At 35.2% G+C, this 20,968-nt stretch overlaps 1 protein-coding gene and 1 non-coding gene across 2 annotated transcripts in view; one reads left to right on the forward strand and one right to left on the reverse strand.

Moving 5' to 3' along the window:
• Positions 1 to 20,968, reverse strand: part of CSMD3 (CUB and Sushi multiple domains 3) — a 1,237,422-nt gene that overhangs the window by 432,896 nt on the left and 783,558 nt on the right. Inside the window, exons 14-16 of the mRNA XM_004743466.3 lie at positions 10,200 to 10,382; positions 6,078 to 6,404; positions 3,449 to 3,643 (exon numbers count right to left, since the gene is read on the reverse strand). Of these exons, the coding sequence (XP_004743523.2) occupies positions 3,449 to 3,643; positions 6,078 to 6,404; positions 10,200 to 10,382 (705 nt within the window). The remainder of the gene's footprint in view (positions 1 to 3,448; positions 3,644 to 6,077; positions 6,405 to 10,199; positions 10,383 to 20,968) is intronic.
• LOC123391511 lies at positions 14,841 to 14,951 on the forward strand. The gene has a single exon (XR_006606222.1). It is a non-coding gene; the product is annotated as a U6 spliceosomal RNA (small nuclear RNA).

A 20,968-nucleotide genomic window follows, 5' to 3' on the forward strand; every position in this document is an offset into this window, starting at 1 on the left:
TGTAAGGGCCTATTTAGCCAAAGCAGCTTTATCCTGGTGGAACAGTCATTTTGTTGTTTATGCAGTAAAACTTAAACCGCTCCCCCAACCCCCACCCAACCGCCAGGGGACTTACTTAATAGCAACTCCAGGAAACCAGTTCCAGGTAACAAAGCCCAAATACAAGGGCGGGTCAGGCCAGGTGGAGACATCCAATCAGTGGGGCACACATACTGTCTCCCTAACTACCAAGGAGTGTGGGCCCTGCCTTTTGGGGGCCTTTTGGGTGCCAATTCTGACCAAGGTGATAGGCTAGTTCAAATATCTACTATAGGGTAAATTGTGATTCAGTTGGTAACTTGTGCATGACCTAGCATGACTGTGCAGCTTTCTCTGTGTGTTGCAATCTCACTGGCCACCTCTGTGAGCCTGTGTGGCCAGGCTCAACCACATGGCCCTTGCCCTTTAAAAGGTAGTCGGTAAGGTAGGGAGGGGTCACCCTCTCTGTAAGAGGCGACCCCATCTGGTGGATTTGATTCTCAATGCTTGGCGCAAAATGAAGCTTTGCTTGACCTTTGCTTTGTATCAGTCTCGCTCCTTTGATTATGGACCCATCACAACAACCCCAAAAGAACACATTAGTGAAGAAGAAGCAGCAGCTTTCCTCAGCTAGTCTCAGGCTTTTGTTGTTTATGTCTAAGTAGAACTGAGGCAAAACTAAAACAAAAGAAACCCTTACAAACCTTACTTAGAGTCTCAGAAATTAAACTCGCCAGAGTGAGTTATATAGGAGTTGACAATGGTCTGCTTTATTGGATGGAAACTGCCTTGCAACATGGCCTGGGAAGTGACAGGTGACCTGACAAGCCCCACTGTAAGATGGCTTCCAGCCCACTCCGATTCTGCCTTCCCTGTCTCTAACCTTATCCTTAGCTAAGGACCCAGTTCCCACATTGGGGTTAGATCCAGAAACTGGCAGGTGAGCCAAGTATATGTAACTTCACTCACACATCCAGAAAGAAAAAAAGAAAAAAAAAAAAAAAAGAAAAAGAAAGAAAGAAAAATAAATCTTTTCCTTTAGAAACTTCACAAAGCTCTCTTTAGGATCCCTTCAGAGCTAAATCAACAAAATGATTTGTTGATGTCCAGTTTATTTTCACCTCCTCATTCAGCTAGGAAACAAGCTACTTCTAAACCAACACCCAAATTAGGCAGGGGAGGATCCAACCAGATTCAACAATTCCTCAGAAAAGGTCTCTGCATCTGTCCATGGGACTGTATACAACTCCCAGGGGAGAGGCGGGAGCATGTCACTTCTCAGCTGGAATGACTTTCTGCTGGTCACAGGATAATTTTAATCCATTTAACATCATTTACAAAGCATGCCATGCTCTGTGCCCCTCTGATTATTCATCGAACCCCTGACCCTCTATCCTCCACTCCAGCACATCAAACCAGTAACCTTTCCTCTGCCTGAAACAAAATTTCTCCCATCTCCTACTTTCTTTCAAATACTAATGTAGGCTTTCCTGACTGACTCCCCAAATTCGGGTCAGGAACTATGATTAAAAAAATTAGTGAGCTCAGGGGCAAAGTATAATGGGGAAAAAAAATGAACATTACTTTACATTTTTTTTATTTCCGCCTTTACTGTGCAATTCTATTATTATTATTATTATTTTAACATAATAGCACAGTCATAACTATGGCCAGCGTAGCCCATAACATTTGGGGTTTGGGAAAAAAACCCATGAAGTCATCTAGTTCAGCCCCCTGATACAACAAATGAGAAAGTGATTAGTAGAAGAGGGAAGTGCTAATTGAAGGGGATAATAGGAAAACGTAATCGCATGGTCTGGGTTAGTTCATTACAGGACATTCTGAAAATGTTCAACTCAATGAATGGCAGCATTTATAGGTAATGGCTATATTAGTCAATGAAGTCTGTTATATTTCTGAAAATTATATATTAAATATTCTCTATTTATCACCTAGAAATTGAAAAAAAAAGACAAAAAAGGTTTTCATTAAGAGTTTGGACACAGGTAAAAAGAAAAATTGGGAAAGCAAGAAAAAGAAGAAACTATTTAAAAATCATCACCTAATTATTGCATGGTGATCTATTAAAGGGTTTCATGGCTCTGGTTCATCTATCTATTCCTTAGTAAAAGTTCTTCCATATCTCTCTAAATAAAAAAACATATGTAGTCTTAGGTACTGCTGTGGAAGGAGAAAAGCACAATACAGAAAGTTAATTCTTATTGTGACAATTTTTTTTTAAGATTTTATTAATTTGAGAGAGAGAGGATTAGAGTGAGCATGAGAGAGAGAAAGGGAGAGAGAAAGAGAGACAGAGAGAAAGAACTCACACCAGCAGAAGAGAAGCAGTGGGAGAAGCTGGCTCCCTGGTAATTAGGGAGCCCAACTTGGGGCTTAAACCATGGCGCTGGGATCATGACCTGAGCTGAAGGCATAAGTTTAACTGAGCCACCCAGGCACCCTATATTGTGACAATTCTAAATTGAAGCTCCACACCCCATACACACATTCCTAAAGATTCTAAATTGAAACACTATACTTGATATATTTTATTTTTAAGTAGGATCATCTTTTCTTTTCCAATATAATTTGTGACTTTATAGGAGTGTCTATATTCAAAGATATAAACTTTTAAACATTGCATATACACATACTGCACACAAACACATACACACATTACATACATGTATATATTGCCCTGAACTTTCTTAACTATATCTTATTGAACAAATCAAAACTGAAGAAAAGTGTTTAGCAAACTATGCCCACAAAAATTATACATTTTAAATAATGGTTGCTCTAGAATAAATTTATTTATTTCAATTAATCATTGTTAACATTTTTTTTTAAAGATTTATTTGAGAGACAAAGAGAGAGAGAGCAAGTGAGTGCTGGAGGAAGGGGCAGAGAGAGTGAGAGAATCTCAGACAAACTTCCCACTGAATAAGGAGCCTGGCCCGAGCTTGATCTCACAACCCTGAGATCCTGACCTGAGTTGAAACCAAGAGTTGTACGCTCAACCGACTGAGCCACCCAGGTGTCCTGTTATTAACACATTTTTGAAAACTAAATGTTTAAACTGTGAATAGTTCAAATCCCATGAAAGAGGATGACTAGAAACTATAAGGCATACTAAACTATAACTCTATAAGGAGAATATCTACATACAACCACAATTTACCATTTATTAAAGTATATCTTTTGGTAAGAGTTCCTTTCTTTAAAGGGGACTTCTAAAAAGATTTCTAAAAATTTATTTTAACCTGAAACACTAAGTGTAATTTGCTTCACTAAATATGCCTAATGTACATTATCAAATAATATTTTATCATAAGGATTACTATAGTCCTGGTAAATGGTGCATTCCCTGTGATGGGTTCTAGTGCACAATTATGATGGGGTTATAATTTTCCCTGGCCATTTCACTTACCTCCACATCTTGGAATGGGTCCACTCCACATTACTTTTCCATCCATAAGTATACACGTAATTGTTTCTGTTCCCTGGGTTTTAATAAATCCTTCTTCACAAATAACTGAAATTGAACTTCCTAATTGAAAGTTGTCCCCAAACCGCCGTGCATTGATTGGTATTCCTGGATCAGGACACTCGTTATGTCCAAATGCTTGAGAAGAGCAAACAAACAAAAACACACAAACAGGCAGTATGAGACGAACCCTTATATATTTGCATTGAGAAAAATTGATTTTGAGAAAAGTTATGCTTATTTCTAGAACAGCCTTTATTTATTAAAAAAAAAAAAAAAAAAAAGAATTGGTGGCTCTCCTTTGACCCTACCTGTTTGCCTATGGTGTAAATAGGTGTGACTTTTAAAATATGAATTATACTCTAGATTACACTTCAAAATAGAACTGCTTCTGCCTATTTCTGGAGATCATTAGGCTTTTAGGCTTTGGCTGGGTAAAAATTACCACTATAAACCAGTCAGAATTCCAATTATTCTGAATACAGAGCACGCTGACTACATCTCTTTGCAAGCTTTTCTTATGATTCAGTCTTTTGAATGGAGAGACAGTCTTGTGAAGTTATAGTGAAAAGTTTCAAACTGGTATGAAAGTCTTAAAATTTCTTTATAATTTTCCATTTGTCATCTATTTTCTGCCATCTAGAAAAAGGGAAGGGAGCTAAGTCTTGCAATTACCATGTTTGAGGCAGTGAAAGAAGCTTTGGAAAAGTTATAATCTAATTTAACATTTACAGCTCTAAAGAGTAATATGAGATTCATAAAAAGATAAGTAGCTGGCCTCAGGTCATAGAGATCGGATTGAAATGTATCCCTCACTCTGACTTCTAATTTTTTCTCAACAACACTGTATCTTGGGTTTTCATCTCAGGTCTCAAAAGAACGTGAGTTCTTGAATTCAGGGCCACTTTATTTTATTTTGTGTCTGCCAGGATATATTTAGCCAATCTTTAGCAAGTAGCAGAAGTATAGGGACGATGTGCAAATTTTAATCTTTCAAAATTATAGATTACATGAGTCCTCCAAATTGTTCTCTTTATTCATCTGGATGACCAAGTATGTACCATAAATATTTAAATTATTATGAGATAAATGAAAGAACATTTAAATAGCAAAGTCTGAATGTGTACAACATAGTTATGAGGTATTTACAATTATTTCTATATTCATGCTACATAAGTACAGGAAGTAATTTTAAAGTCTCTCACTAATCATCCCTTTGATATTATTCATAAATTATATAAGCTTTATTATTCATTCTCCTCATTTTTAAGTTAAACAGTATAAAAGAACATTAAAGTAACTTCTAAAATATACAAAATATATTTTGTAGGTATACTGTTTTTTTTCTAATTATTATTTTTTTGTGTGTGCCAAAAACCTCAATTGATTAAGCCTTGTTGTTCCTAATATAATGCCTGGTAGGTATTTATTTCAGAAAAATATAATTTCAGTAGAAAACATTAAATATAAGAATTTGCATATGATGGATTATATTATTTACTGAGAAACAGAACAAGAAACAAGGAGGCATATTTCCATAATATCCTGAAGGTACCATAAACATTAAAGTTAAAAATTATATGTGTTTAAGATAAAATGAAAATTTAGATGGATAAGTGCATAAATATATGTGTATATATGCATACCTTTATACATATAAATGAAGTATTGTTTAAAGGACTTTCAGATGAAGCAACTATTTTATACAACAGTTTGCATGACACATGTCACAGCTAATTTAACTTTAATGATGTGCAATTACATGTTGACAACTTCACCACCAGTGACACTTTGAAAAGGCAGTAATTGCTTTTTGTTACTAATAACCAAAGCTCAGCACTGAATGAGTGGGGGTGGAGGTTAGAGATGCCATTTTTTTTTTTTAAATGCAGGAAACTATAATCCTTTTGTTATATGACACAAATATAAACTCATCAAGTTGGTCAATATCTGACAGTGTGGTAGCATCAAGGAAGAAAAAAACAGAGAGTCACTAGTATTCATTCTATGGCTTTAGAAACATTTGCAAACAGAAGCATTAATATGTAAGGGTGTAAATACACTAAGATGTTTTCTCCTTCATGTGATTCTTTTTTTTTTTTTTTGCTATATTCAAACCTTTTTTTTTTTTTTTTTTTCAGAAAAATACAAAGAATATGAGTGATAGGTAAGAGTTATTTAACTCTTATCTGGATAAGGTTATTTAACGTAAAGAAATCTCAAAAGGAAGCAATATAATAAACACAATTAAATAAGATGTTAAGGTGCCCCAGTTTATGAATATTTTGAAAGAAAGATTTCTCTCATCTATATGTTTGCATACCAATAATGGAGCAAAGTATATGATATATAGTAGATTTCCTTAATATCGGGCTTCTCACAAACAGAGAAATGACACAACTGGGAGTAAAATATGGTTGGAAATCAAGAACTAAATGACTCCCTGGCACAATTTTATACATATATACGATTTGTTCAAGTTTCCTGTTCTGTGGAGGAAGAGAGCTGGTTTATGTGATTCCTTTCTAGCTCTACATTGTAGAAATATGTTTTACGGAAAAAATAAACTTACTGTTATAAGTGATGTTAAAGCCACGTCCCGACATTGAATGGTCCGCTTGAAATTCCAATCGCAGTATATGACTATTACTGGTAAGATGGGAAGGCACCTCAGCCCCAGTAAAGGTCCCAAGAATTGGGGAGTCTGGAGAGTCACCATCTTTAACAGCAAGGAAGTCAAACTGAGATTCCAGATCAAAGTCATTAAAAGAAAGATGAATCCGGCTCCCTGGATCAGAGATTATTGTCCAGATGCAGTTTAAATTATTTCCATACCCTTCTGGGTAATCAGGAGAAAGCACTGTTCCCATTGGTGCAGTAAAGTTAGACAGACAAGGAACTGTTAAAATAAGATTGTAAAATACAACAAATTTTCAAAAGTAATATTCTACCTTATTTTGCCATATCCTTATTAAACTTTACCCTTATTTACTTATTATATTTTATTCTTATTATACATTATTTTGCCACAACTATGGTAATCAATCAGCAGGTTGAAAAAATAATATTAAAAAATGTAAGTTATTAAACAGAAAAAAATGTTACCATATTCACATATTAAAAGAGGCAAACTGTTACTTTGGGTGACTGTATGCTTAAATATGCAAGAAAATGTCATGGGAGTAATAAAGGCAATTTATTTTGACATTTATCATATTTGTGTTGGCGTTCTATACAAAGTTTTTGTTTCTATGCTTAAGAAAGAAAATTGGTAAAATATTTAGAGATTTTCATATAAAGCAAGAAGCCTCAGGAAATGATTGAAGACAAAAAATATTATGCAGATATTAATAGAACTAGGATGTTGTAGCCCAGACAAAACTTGGAGAGAGGTTGGTGCTTAGGTAAGGTTCATTCCTGCCATGGCTCTCAGAGTTTAAAACACAGATAAGAAGACAAATTAGCTTTTATAGCTATCACCACTAGTTGCTAACACTAGAAAGACAAACTTTCACATCTTACTAAGATGAAGTCTCTCCCTGCCCCTGCTGGACCCCTCCCCTCAGTTTTCTTTTAACTTTTAAAAACATCTGAGCTAAAGGATCAACAGAACATTTAGGAAGTAGAAAAAGGGTAAAAAACAAAGGTCTCTAGTTACAGAAATATAAAGACAAAATGTAACCATACCTATATATATGTGTGTAAAATATGTGACATATGTAAAAGAATGATAGGAATTATATATATATATATATATATATATATAATCAGTTGTTTATTACTATATATGTATAATTTTTTATCATTTTAAATGTAATTTCTAACCTAAGTTTGCTTCTTCTGTATGGAATGATGCTAGGAGTTAACACCAGGTCTTGGAAACTGATAGCCATTGGGCTGCATCCAGACTGCAAATGTGTCTGGTATGATTTTTGCTTGTGCCTGTACAAAAATTTGAAATCACATTTTAAAATCGTCCTACTTCACATTTGAGGGGAAAAAGTCAGGAATTCTAGCTTCTTTGAAAAAGTTAATGCACTCCAGATCCCCACCACTTCCATCATGGGTGCATACCTACCTCGTCCTATTCCTTTCACACCTTTACCTGCCTGCATCCTGGAATCATTTGATTCTACTGCCTTTGACTTAAAGACAGGGTCCGCAAACCTTCCGTAAAGGAACCGATGGTAAATGCTTTGGCTTTACAAACCACATCGTCTCTTTTGCAACTACTTAACACTGCCGCAGTAGCAGGATATCAGCCATGTGCAATAGGTAAATGAAAACACACAGTTATGTTCCAATAAAACTTTACCAAATTAGGCTTCAGGCTACATTTGTCCCAAAGACCTTATTTTGTTAATCTCTGATCTAAATGATCTCTATTCTAAACCCTTTGTTATATTAGACAGTTTTTAATGACACTTCCTTTGATCCAGGGTTATATTTCTGTGAGTATCACACTAATTTTATGGCAGCAACTTAATATGATACTTTGAAGGCCACTTAAGCACTTTTCTTTTAAAAAATTCTCACATCAATTCTACTTTTTTTTTTTTTTAAACCTAGCAGCATGTCAATACATTCCTAAAGAATGTGTGTCCCCAGATAAATTATGTTAGGATTTTTATTGAACTTTCAAAGCAATATTCATATAATTCACATTTATTATAATGTAATAATATAATGTGTTCTTATTCAGGAATATGGCATCTACCTATGTTTTTCTCATAAAATATTATTTTCTGAATAAGTTTGTAATTTTCTATAGGTTATATGGGTTTATGCAAGAATTATTTCCACATATTTTACAATTTTACTTTTCTGAATAAATTAGCTTTCTATTACATTTTCAAATTAGCTATTGGTGTATAGAAAACTATTAATTGCTACGTATTTATCATATAGCAAGTTGCAGGGCCTACTTACTTTTAAAATAGTAAAAAAAAAGTGTCTTCCAGATTTTCAGGAGTTTAAATTTGTTTTAGTCAGCATTATTTTAAATATTGTATTAAATGTATTTTAATACCTCTTAAAATGACTTAAAAAGGACTAAAAACAGTTTCCTGGTGGGGGGTATTAAGAAGAGAATGTATTTCATGGAGCACTGGCTGTGATATGTAAACAATGAATCTTGGAACACTGAAAAAATAAAATAAAATTTAAAAAAATAATTTCATTTTTGATGTGGTATATTGTATTAATAGATTCTCCAATAGTACACAAAATTGTCTCCTTGGAAGAACACCTAGAATTAAGGATCTTTAAGTCTTTCGAAGTATTACTACTATATAATGCTAAGAGAATCCAATCAAACTCTCCTAATACATTTTCTTCTCTTACCGTAGAAACCTCACATGCGAAGCATGCGCTCTACCACTGAGCTACATCCCCTGGCTCGGTAGAAACTTCACAAGGTGATCTTGGTCAGGGATGAACACTGGCCCTAAAAGGAGAGGGGTTATATGCACTCTTCCTCTCCTACATTTTCTAAAGAGCTCCCAAAACATATTTTAATTGGGGTAATTTCTGCCACATTCAAAAAATACTCACGTTGCTAAAACGTGAGATTAGGTATCATGGCAATACGTATCCAGACAGTATCCTGAGAAACAATAGTGCTTACTTGGTATTTGATTCTATTTTTCTCTTTTTAACCATGCAAAAATACCTATTAGAAAATGACCTCTAGTCTCTTTAAAAGTTCTGTTACTTTTAAAAATGTGAAATAATTTTAAATTGTTAAATAAGCAACATTTCCAATAAAAGAAAATACATGTTTTGCAGCACATATTGTAACGGAGATGAATGTAGGTCTTGAAAGAGGCTACTTTAAAAAAAAAAAACAGTTAAACATTGAAGTAAAGTTTGTGCCTTTTAGAGAATGAAAGTTTTCACAAATGAAAAACATTGTAAGTTAGATACAGATGAAATATCTTAAATTTGAAAACCAGAAAATTATTTTTATTTTCATGAGTATTGGCTTTATATGTTACCATTTGTGAATATTCAAAGCCCAGATGCAAAATTTTCAATATTACACCTATAACTGATAAGTTTCATTTGTTTTGTTGGTATTTAGCTGAAACTGAAAGCGCATCAATAGATAATATAAATTATATTTTTGTTGTAGTTAAATTGCAATGTTTTAATGTATTTAAAGAAACATATTCTTTTAATCCAAGCATACTCTATATCATAAACATTAATGAATTTTTCCCTGTGCAATATAAATAAATGGCAGAGAGCATGTATTAATGTGAGCATCTACAAGCAAAAAAATAAGTTAATGTATTATACATAGAATATAAGCTTTAAATATTTTAAGTGCTTATGATCGAAAATAAGCATATACTATCTTGTTAAAATAAATGAATCTACTAGAATTAGCTCAGATGTATAATTTCTGTAAGAAGTATGTTATCTATAAAGTATAAAATGCCACCAATAAAACATTATAAGAACACATGTAACATATACTTTGCAATTACCAAGTGAACTATGTTAACTTTATTTAAATCTTTAATGAAATTTATAATTTGGCATAAGCATACTTGTTAAAGATAGTATCACAAAGTGCTACTCGTTCAAAAATAATTACACGGTTCCAGCTCTTTGCAATTAATTACAAAAGCAATTATATGCAAGGACAGGGTAACATATGCTATCTGAAAGCAAAGCATTTGGTACTCACAGATACAGATGGGTATGTTTGCAGACCATTGGTTATTCTCTTGACAAACAATGGATTTCTCTCCAATTAATTCAAACCCAAACTGGCATTCGAACCTTAAAACATCACGATTAGAAAATCCATCGCCTTCTCTAATTCCATATAAGGGTGTACCAGGATCACCACAACTTTCTTTTTCAATTTCTGCAAAAATTAGAAGATACAAGTCACCTTCCAGGGGTTTGAGGCACATGCTACCCATATGACCAGTTTGGTAGATGTACACTCTCTATATCGGAGATATTTCAGAACAAAAAAGATGAATATGTTTTCCAACCTTTTTTTATTTTTTTTGTGCTACTCTTACAACTATAATTTAATGACATGATCTTTAGAAAACAATAAATGTAGTTCTCTCATTTTGTAGATGGGGAATCTGGGGTGATCAAAACACATGCTAGTGATTGTGCCTAACAGAAAATTTCAATTTTTTGTCTGCACTATACACACACACACACACATACACATCTCAGTATTTTCCCCAAACCCCCAAAACATTTCTTATTTTTGTTATCTGTACATGATACAGTAAATCCTTAGGTCGTGACCAGGATATGAGGTACTGTTGCTCATCTTAATGTTCCTACAGCATTCAGTGAATACCTTTCTTGTAGGATCTGCCAGTCTCCCTGACACTTGCTGGTTGAATTATTTCCCCAACTATACCTGTCAAAAAAAACTTCTTAGGGCAGGAATCAATTCTGCATTCCAAATCACCCAGATATGTTCCTCCAAAAATGTTTCTATATGAGTTAAATTGAAGAAGGTTGAAAAAATTCTCTTAAAAGCACACGAAAGCATTCTTTCAGCTGACATTCAAAGAAACTCCAACTGTCTAGGATCTTCATTGTGAAGCTAAGAATGTCAATAGCAAATTATTGTGGTAGTTGTTTTTATTTTTAAGTCACATGAAATCACATTGTCTTCAAATGATGGAAAAACAATTTAAAAGATAAAACTTTGAGATAAAGTTATGGCTTCTATCCTGATATTCCAACAATCACACATTCCCGATTTTTCTATAATCTACCAGCACCAATTAGAATGGTCTCTCCAGTTGTTTTCCCATGTTTTTATAATTATACATAGGCATATATCATATGAAATATTATAAACATCTATATTTATGTAAATATTAAACTCCTCTCTAAAACTATGTATTATAATACATACATTACATATGCATTATAATTTTATTGTAGTATACTGTGACTGTTATTCTATAACTTGCTCTTTTTCTAACCAAACAATAATTTTGGATTTATTTTTGTATACGTGCTGCCGAAGCGAGCACATTGGATTTATTTTGGAACACCTGTGTATTTTTATCAGATGCCACAGATGGCTATAATGATTCCTTTAATACACTGGATTTAATATTTTACTTCTATCTATCCCAAGAAACTGAGATCAAGACCTGAGCTGAAACAGCACTCAATCTACTACACCACCCAGAAGCCCCTAGACTTGATGTTTTTAATGTCACTATCATTTACCTAGGTATTGTTACTTATTTATTATCTATTTATTTATTTAAAGCTTGGTGCTTGATAGATTTCTTCTGTCAAATAACTTGTAAATTTCTTTTTACCTGCTGAGAAATTGTTACCATTATTTCCCTTAAAATATTGTTCTTATGTACTTTCATCTCTCTAAAATTCATTTACATTGAATATTGGAATTTGGGGATTTAGCCTTCATGTTGCTCAATCTTTCAAATTCTTATTTTTGAAGTTCTCTGTTCTGCATTCTTGAAGAAATATATATATATATATATATATATATGTATATGTGTGTGTGTGTGTTAATGTATGTATACATATTCTGATTTACTAATTCACTGTGTATGCTTATCTAATCCCAAATCAACCTAATACTGAAAAATCATGTCATTTTTTGAATATTTAATGATTATTATTACGTTTTATTGTTTCATAACCTCCTACTATTCTTTCATGAATGCAATTTCTCCTTTTATTTCTGAGGATATCTAATATACTTATTTAAAATAATTTTCTTATTCCTCTTTCAACCATTCCCTTGGGTATAAGCAGAAGAGTATGAAGAGAGCAGAATGAAAGTTCTAAAGCAGCATGTTTAAAGAGAAAGTGGTAAATTATAATTGTTGTTGATCCTGTGATGAAAGTATGGGAGGAGGTACTTGAGGAAAGAACAAGACTGCTGGTTTTGAGCAAGCTGACAAATAACTGTTTTTATCTGATTGCTTTGCCGCAACTCTGCAGGTCCGGCACTCCCCATCTTCACCTTCACCACCCGCCACCTTCAGGCTTATTTCTTCTAATGTCAGAACCACCTGTAGTTCTGGGTGTAGATTTTTCCCTCTGTTGAGCTGTGGTGCAGTTCACTTTTGTGGTCTTCATTTTGAGTTGGGGAGCCCTCCCTCTTGATAATTGCACTGGACTCTCACTCCATATCTGGGTATCTGGCTCTGAAATATTTTCCTCTGAGGTCATCACTGCAGTTTCTCAGAACTGCTGACACTCCTTCCTGGAGGCTTCTAGCCCCGAAGCCCAGGGTCTTCCTGCACAGAAGCCATAGCAATAGCCTCCCATGATGACACTGGCTTATGAAATTCTCAGCTTACCTCTATATTCTGTATATATTTTTACACATTTATTTATATAAATTTTTGTTAGGATTCCCCTATAGTCTCATTACAACTAACACTTCTTCTTTCTATTCTTAAGCATCAGTGAATTTTTAAAATATGTTTTCTAAAATCTTTGGAATAGAAGTGAGAGTAAGCGCTTACTCTACTGTTTTGAAACCAACCATATTTTTTTTTCCTTTGTTCCTTGATTTTTGAAAATCAAAGTTATATTTTCTTTTTTATTATTATTTAAATTCAGTTAGTCAACACAAAGTACATCATTAGTTTCAGATGTAGTGTTCAACAATTCATCAATTACGTACAACACCTAGTGTTCATCACATCTTGTGCCCTCCTTAATGCCCATCACCCAGTTCTGCATCCCCCACCCACTTTCTCTTTAGCAATCCTCAGTTTGTTTCCCATATTTTCAGATCATAATGCTTTGAAACTGGAGCTCAATCATAAGAGGAAATTTGGAAGGAAATAAAACACTTAGAGGTTAAAGAGTATCCTGCTAAAAAATCAATGGGTCAATTAAAGAAGAATTTAAAAAAAAAATTCATGGAAACTAATGAGAATGAAAACACAACTCTTCATAACCTTTCCAATACAGCAAAGGCGGTCCTAAGAGGGAAGTACGTTGCAATAGATGCCTTTCTCAAGAAATAAAGGTCTCAAATACATAAGCTAACCTTACACCTAAAAGAACTGGAGAAAGAACTGCAAATAAAGCCTAAGCCAAGCAGGAGAAGAGAAATAATAACTGGAGCAGAAATCAATGAAATAGTAATCAGAATAACAGTAGAACAGTTCAATGAAACTAGAAGCTGGTTTGTTGAAAGAATTAGTAAGACTGATAAACCTATAGCCAGACTTATCAAAAAGAAAAGAGAAAGGACCTAAATTAATAAAATCATGAATGAAAGAGGAGAAATCATGACCAACCCCAAGGAAATACAACCAACTTTAAGAACGTATTATGAGTGACTATATGCCAACATATTAGGCAATTTGGAAGAAATGGACAGACTCCTAGAGATATATAAGCTATCAAAACTGAAACAGTAAGAAATAGAAGATCTGAACAGACCTATAAACTGCAAGGAAATTGAAGCAGCAATCAAAAGCCTCCCCCTAAACAAGAATCCGGGGCCAGATGGCTTCCCAGGGGAATTCTACCAAACATTTAAAGAAGAACTAACATCTATTCTTCTGAAACTGTTTCAAAAAATAGAAACGAAGGGAAAACTTCCAAACTCATTCTATGAGGCCAGCATTACCTTGATCCTAAAACCTGACAAAGACCACACCAAAAGGAATTATAGACCAATAATGCTGATAAAAATGGATGCTAAAACACTCACCAAGATACTAGACAAAAGGATCCAGCAGTACATTAAAAAGATTACTCACCACATGGGATTTATTCCTGGACTGCAAGGGTGGTTCAACATTTGCAAATCAATCAATGTGACACATCATATTAATAAAAGAAGGGACAAAAATCATATGATCCTCTTGATGCAGAAAAAGCATTTGACAAAATATAGCATTCTTTCTTGATTAAAACTCTACACAGTATAGGGATATAGGGAACATACCTCAATATCATAAAAGCCATCTATCAAAGATATATTTTCAACAAAGATGTAATTTTGTTGCCACAGTACTCTCATACTGAAATATGTGCAGTAAGTACAATAAATACCTACCTATTATATATCAGTGTCTTTAAAAATTTTTTAAAGGTGAAACTGATATCTGAACAAATAGTTAATAAGCAACAGATGACTATTACAGTAGAAACAGTCACAAACAATAACTAAAAATAGTGGCTATTATTTTTTGAGCATGAAAACTGTATTGGCACTGTGGAAATCTTTTTTCAACATTAATTATGTAATTTAATCCTCATAACAACTCTGTGATGGAATTAATTGTCATCTTCATTTACAGATGAGAAAGCTGAGAATCAGAAAATAAGTATGGTGCTTGCTTCGTCAGCACATATACTAACTAAAATTGGAACTATACAGAGAAGATTAGCATGGCCTCAGTGCAAGGATGACATGCAAATTCATGAAGTGTTCCATAAAAAAAAAAAAAAAGAAAGAAAGAAAAAGAAAAGAAAAAAGATAAGCATAGCTATAGACTGAATAATTGCCCTCCCCCACCCCCCATTCATATGTTGAAACCTAATCCCCCATGTGATGGTGTTTGGAAGTAGAGTTTTGAGGAGGTGATTAGGTCATGAGGTTAGAAGCCTCATTATTTATAAGGGATTAGTGCCCTTATAAAAGAGGATTTTAAAAGCTCCTTTTCCTCTTTTGCTGTGTGAGGACATACAGAGAAGACAGTCATCTATGGATGAGGAAATGAGCCTTGATCTTAGACTTTCTAGTCTTTAGACTGAGATAGTTGTTATTAGTCCACCTACCTTATGGTATTTTTGTTGTAACATCCCAAAGACACTAACTCAGACAATTTCACAAAACTTGTGTATAGCAGAGTCTATGTGCAAAACAAAGTCTTTCTTTCCTCTCTCTTTTTAGTAGGTTCCACAACCAGTGTGGAACTCACAACCCTGAAACCAAGAGCTGAGCTGAGATCAAGAGCTGGATACTTAACCAATCAAGCCACCCCATGCCCCACAAAGTCTAAATCAGTAAGTTATACTGGAGGAATTTTCATTCTTTAATTTCCCATTTATGAAATATTTGTTTTGTTTCTAATATGTATCAAAATGATACTAAGTATTATGGATATAAAGATAAATAAGTTGTATCCTCTGCTCTTAAATGAGGGCACAAAGGAGGTATAGCTAAGCCCTCTTGGAGCTGGAGGTTGGTAAATAGGTAAAGGTGATCCTTGTGCTTAGAGTTATTTCACTGAGTGGATTGGAGAAGAGAAAAGAAGGAAAGGTATTTAGGTGGAAGATGAGCAGTAGCAATAAAGATATGTAGTCTTTTTGTTTTTCTTTCCTTCTATAGGTGGTGACTTGGTTGGAAGCTGAGTCCGTCGGGGTTACTTTAACAGAATACCATAGGCTGGGTTTATGAAAAACAGAAATTTGTTTCTCTGGGCTGTAAGAGCTGGGAGGTCCAAGATCAAATGTCTAGAGATTTGGTGTCTGGTGACATCCTATTTCTTGGTTCGCAGATAGCCTTTTTTTGCTGTGATGGGGTCCAGGACAGGACTTACCAGAGTGTGCACTTTGATGTGTGGATTGTTTTGACTTGAAGTCAATCAAGGCCCAAGGGACTCAGGAGTAGCTTTTTGCCTCCCTTTTAACTGCCTGAAAGCATTTAGTTAGAGGGCCTGGCCTGGTAGACAGCTATCACTGAAAATAACTACAAAGAGTATCAGCTAGGTGTGGTAAGCCAGAAGGAATTCAGCAAGGCCTGTTTGTTCAAATTCCTCTTTGTGTCCCATTGTCTCTGCACAGCATGGCAAATATTTGTTTAGAAACATTAGCTTTCCCCATCTTCCTGTAAATTGTCTTCCTCCCCTTTGAAATCCCAGATCCTTCCCACTTTCTCCTTAGCTCAGGATGGTATATAAACCTCAATTGCTTGACTATTATTAAGAGGACTAATATCATGGGGGTTCTTATAAATATGAAATTAACATTTTCTCCTATTAATCTGTCTTATGTCAACTTAATTATTAGACGAGCCAAAGAACCTAGAAGGGAAAAGTTTCCTTCTCCACTAGCTGCATCCTCACATGGTAGAATGGGTGAGGGAGTTCTCTGGTGCACTAATCCCATTCACTGGGATTCCACTCTGATAACCTAATCATCTCCCAAAGGCCACATCTCCAAGTCCATCACACCATTAGATTTCAATGTACAAATTTCAGGAGGCACAAATATTCAGCCTACAGCAAAGGCAGTGAAGGTGGCACTAAGCATTGAAGGGTGGTGAGATCAACTAGGTGATGTGGGTGGGGGCCAAACGAGTAAAGGTAAGGCCAAGAAGGCAGCCAGTAAGTTTGGGAGATCGAGTATATATGAGTGGATAGTGAAAAGCATAAATTTGAGGATAAAGATAACCAGAATTTTTATTATCAAAAAGGAGATGAAGAAAAAGAGAAAATTTCAAAGAATGATGAGGGGAAATTGGAGTGGAGGAGTTGTGTGAATTTGCATTTAAAATATGGATATACACAGGTTAGATAAAGATGAAAATGTGTATAGATAGATATAGATATAGATAAAGCTATATATATATAGATAAAACTATATATATATATATATATAGAGAGAGAGAGAGAGAGAGAGAAAGCTCTGCATGTAGAATGGCAATTTAAAAAATGTAGAATTAATAAAAATAGAAGATCAATATTCTGTAGCCATGTTAGTGATTTTGGATTCTGGGTGAATGTTCAATAAAAAAACAAGATAATAGTGTAGTCTTGGGTTACCTCTCTTTGAAGCATGTATCAGTCACAAAGGTGAAAATGGCGATGTTACCATGGAAAAACCAGAAGACACTAATTTTACCAGGTGATCACAGTTCACATAAACAGTGCGGGAAATGTGGAAATTGTTTACCTTCTGATGTGATGCACTAAGATGCAGAATCATTTCTGTGGTATTCCTGTTAAGAATGCATGGGCTAAGTCTGGATAGGAGGAAAGGCTGCCTGGACTCAGATTGAAGGACGTGTTATTTATAACAAAAAGACATGACAAATAAATGCAATAGTTTTGTGGGTTGACTCCTGAACAAGGAAGGGAAAAGAGACATTTTTTGGATCATTAGCGAGATTTGAATGACGTCCATGAATTATTTGATAGTGTTGTATCAAGGTCAACTTTCCAACCTGGATGGTTATTTTGTGGTTTTGTGGGACAGTCTTTGTTTTTATAAAACTCAAAGTATTTGGGAGTGATGAGGCATTATGTTTGAATCTTGCCTTCAAATGGTTCTGTGGTGGTTTTAAAACATGTCTGCAAATTCTTTGATGCTCCTCCTATCCAAAGGTGCAAGCAAATTCTCCTCTCTTTGATTATTGGACAGCATTAATGACTAGCTTCCAACAAATGGAATGTGGCAGAATGGACATGGCCACTTCTCACAGCAGCTATCCTAACACTACCAGTTGCCTCAAGCCCATATATGTTTGGGGCATGGAACAACAATCAACACACTCTACTTTAGCTTGTTCATTGCAGCAAAAACTATAGAAGTACCAAGATTTGATCCAATTGGATTGCAAAGGCTTAAATTTTCCCAGCAGCTCCCTTAAGGATTTTCAGTGCCACCTGGAATTGAGGAGAACTTAACGCCTGAGGGATGAACTTTGACCAACAAGAGGCAGGAAATGGGAAGGAGACCAGTGGATTCATTGCTTACCTCCCTCTCCCCAGAAAGATGGCACCAAAACACAACTGGCCCACATGGCCCAAATGACCAAACACGTAGCTGTGTTTCTTGTGAGGCTGTGACCAACTCAGTAACAGCCAGTAGTATATAACCCCATATTTGGTTCCTCCATTTCCCTGTTATATTCCTTTCATCCCTCATCTTTGCTGTTTTGGAATTGCATTCCTTTCTTCCCCCATAAAGTATTAATCCATTGGCTATGCCTCAGCCTCTGTTTTCTAGGGAAAAAAAGCTAGGACCTGTGACTTATCACTGGCAACCAGTGAATGGACTAGGTAAGGGACTGGGCTAGCTAATGGTTGTATAAACACACATGTGGTTTCCAGGAAGATAGGATATTAGCTCCAATTATTGAGTGACTATTATTTGACAACAGGGTTGCTAAATACTTTAACTGTTTTAAGTCATGCATTTCTTATGAAACACTCAGAAAAAGGCATACTACTCCAGCTTAACAGATGAAAAAACAAGGTTCTGAGAGGTTGACCAAGCTCATATACACAGAAAGAGCTTAAATGAGATTCAACATCTATATAACTCCAGTAAGCACACTCTTTTCCACTGTTCCATGCTGCTTGAGAGAAAGGATGCAGAGGATAACGTGGGCCAGACACTGAAAAACTGGGGAAAATAGATGAATTAACTTGATTCCTGTATTAGAAAAGATAGCAACATTTTATTTATTTATTTAATTATTTTTTATATGAATGAATGTTAGATTTAATCACATTTTTTTTTGCTTTTACTGCTGCTCTTTTTTTTTTAATTAATTTTTTATTTTTTTATTTTTAAAAGAGGTTATGTCTCCAATGCTTTAACACACTAATCCCACTTCTGCATGGCACCAGAGTAATTTTAAAAATTATTCAGTTCTCTTCAAATCCTTTCCAGTGGAAGGTCCTCATAATCTAAATCTTTCCTGTCTCTCCAGTCTTGTCTTCCATCCTTTTCCTACAAGCAACCTAAATGTCATGTCTGTTGAGACACCTACTGTTCCCTTTCACACCCACATGACCTCAGGAATGCTATCTTCTCTGCCTAGAAATAAGGCATTCTTCTAGTATGCATAACCTGGGGAAATTCCTGTGTATTTCTCAAGGTCAGGTTATACTTTTTCCATGAGTACTGCCCTGAGCTGATAAACACAGTTAGTTTTTCCTTTCCTTTCTACGGCATACTTATATTGACCTATAAATTTTGCTATAATTTATTTACTTATTTATCTTCTCCCACGAGCTTTTAGTGATCTTTGTATTTCAGGTATCTATACACATGAGGGTAACAATAATTTATATATCATGTATATTCCAGGCAAAGTTCTTTTTTTTTTTTTTTTTTAAGATTTTATTTATTTATCTGAGAGACAGAGAGCAGGAGTGGAGGCAGGGCAGAATGAGAGGGAGAAGCAGACTCCCTGCTGGGTGTAGAGTCTTCTACCAGCTGGATCCCAGGACCCTGAGATCATTACCTGAGTTGAAGTCAGAGGCTTAACCAACTGACCCACTCGGGTGCCCCAGTGCCTGATTTGAACCCAGTTAGTTGTTATGGAATATGTGTTCTTCAGACTATATCCTCTCTCAGCATGATTTTCAAAGGATAGTTGTGGAATATGTAAAGAATGAAGAAAGGCAATGAGGAGCATACAAAAACATGTGGTTCTATTAGTAAACAATATATGCAATCACAAATTCCTACAGCTATGGAGAACTAAATATATAGAAAACCGTGGAATGACATGTTCCTGTTAACTCTTTTGGATCATTTAAATTCTATAGTTGTCTTATAATGGTAGAAGATGAGTGCTGAATATTTTCTAATTACCTCTCAAGAACCATTCACCATCTTTTTATTCTTGCTTTTTACCACTGGGTGTAGGAGTAGGAGTTGACCCACTTGGACCCATAATAGAGAGGCTCTTGTGCTACCCAACTTTCTCTGTGTGCATTGAGTAGTCAAGAAACAAGTGGCACTAGCAAGAGATGGGATGAGGAGATTGAGAAGAGAGTTCCAGAGGGCGTTTTTTCTCCCAATTCCTCTGCCTGATGACCATGGAATGGCTGTAACCCTTGACTGAAAGCCAAGCTTATGTCAGGGTCTCCTTTTCACATAGCTGTCCTCTGAGAGCTGTGGTTATCATTCCTGAAGATGATCATAGCTCCCTGTTGTACTGACAACAGCCAGAGATACTGCATAACATCTTCTAAATTTCCTTAATTTCTGTCAACATATATACATAGACTTAATGTGAAAGTGCCATTTGTTTCCTGCAGTATTTCTGACCGATACAGTGTAGCTTACCACTGATTGCTTAATGCAACACAAAAAGAATTGTTAGCATCCCACTGATAGGTGATTTCATTATCTTAGAGTATTTTGTCTCCTGGAATACAAAGTGGAGTTGGGGTTTCTTAACAAATGTTGCCTCCATTGGAGTCACCTAAATACTGTGTGTCATTTACAACTCAAATTGGAAGGAGCAGAGTGAACATTCATTTGCAGTCAGAGGTTTGCATTCACAGAGTAGCACCTGGTTCTGCTCTTTCTCTTGCCTGCTGTGGAGGCAAAGAAATCAGAGGCTTGGGAAGAGGTGCTAAAGTAAGTGAAGATGGGAGGTCAGAGGAAATAGAAGCAGAGCACTATGGAAAGCTCTTTTGCAATGAGTTGAGAACAAAATTGGAAATGTAGGTTTAAATGGCAGTGGCTGAAATTTGTAGAACAGGACTCTTT

This window comes from Mustela putorius, unplaced genomic scaffold (assembly GCF_011764305.1).
Source record: "Mustela putorius furo isolate JIRA1106 unplaced genomic scaffold, ASM1176430v1.1 tig00000228_pilon_pilon_pilon, whole genome shotgun sequence".
Classification (NCBI taxonomy): Eukaryota; Metazoa; Chordata; class Mammalia; order Carnivora; family Mustelidae; genus Mustela; species Mustela putorius.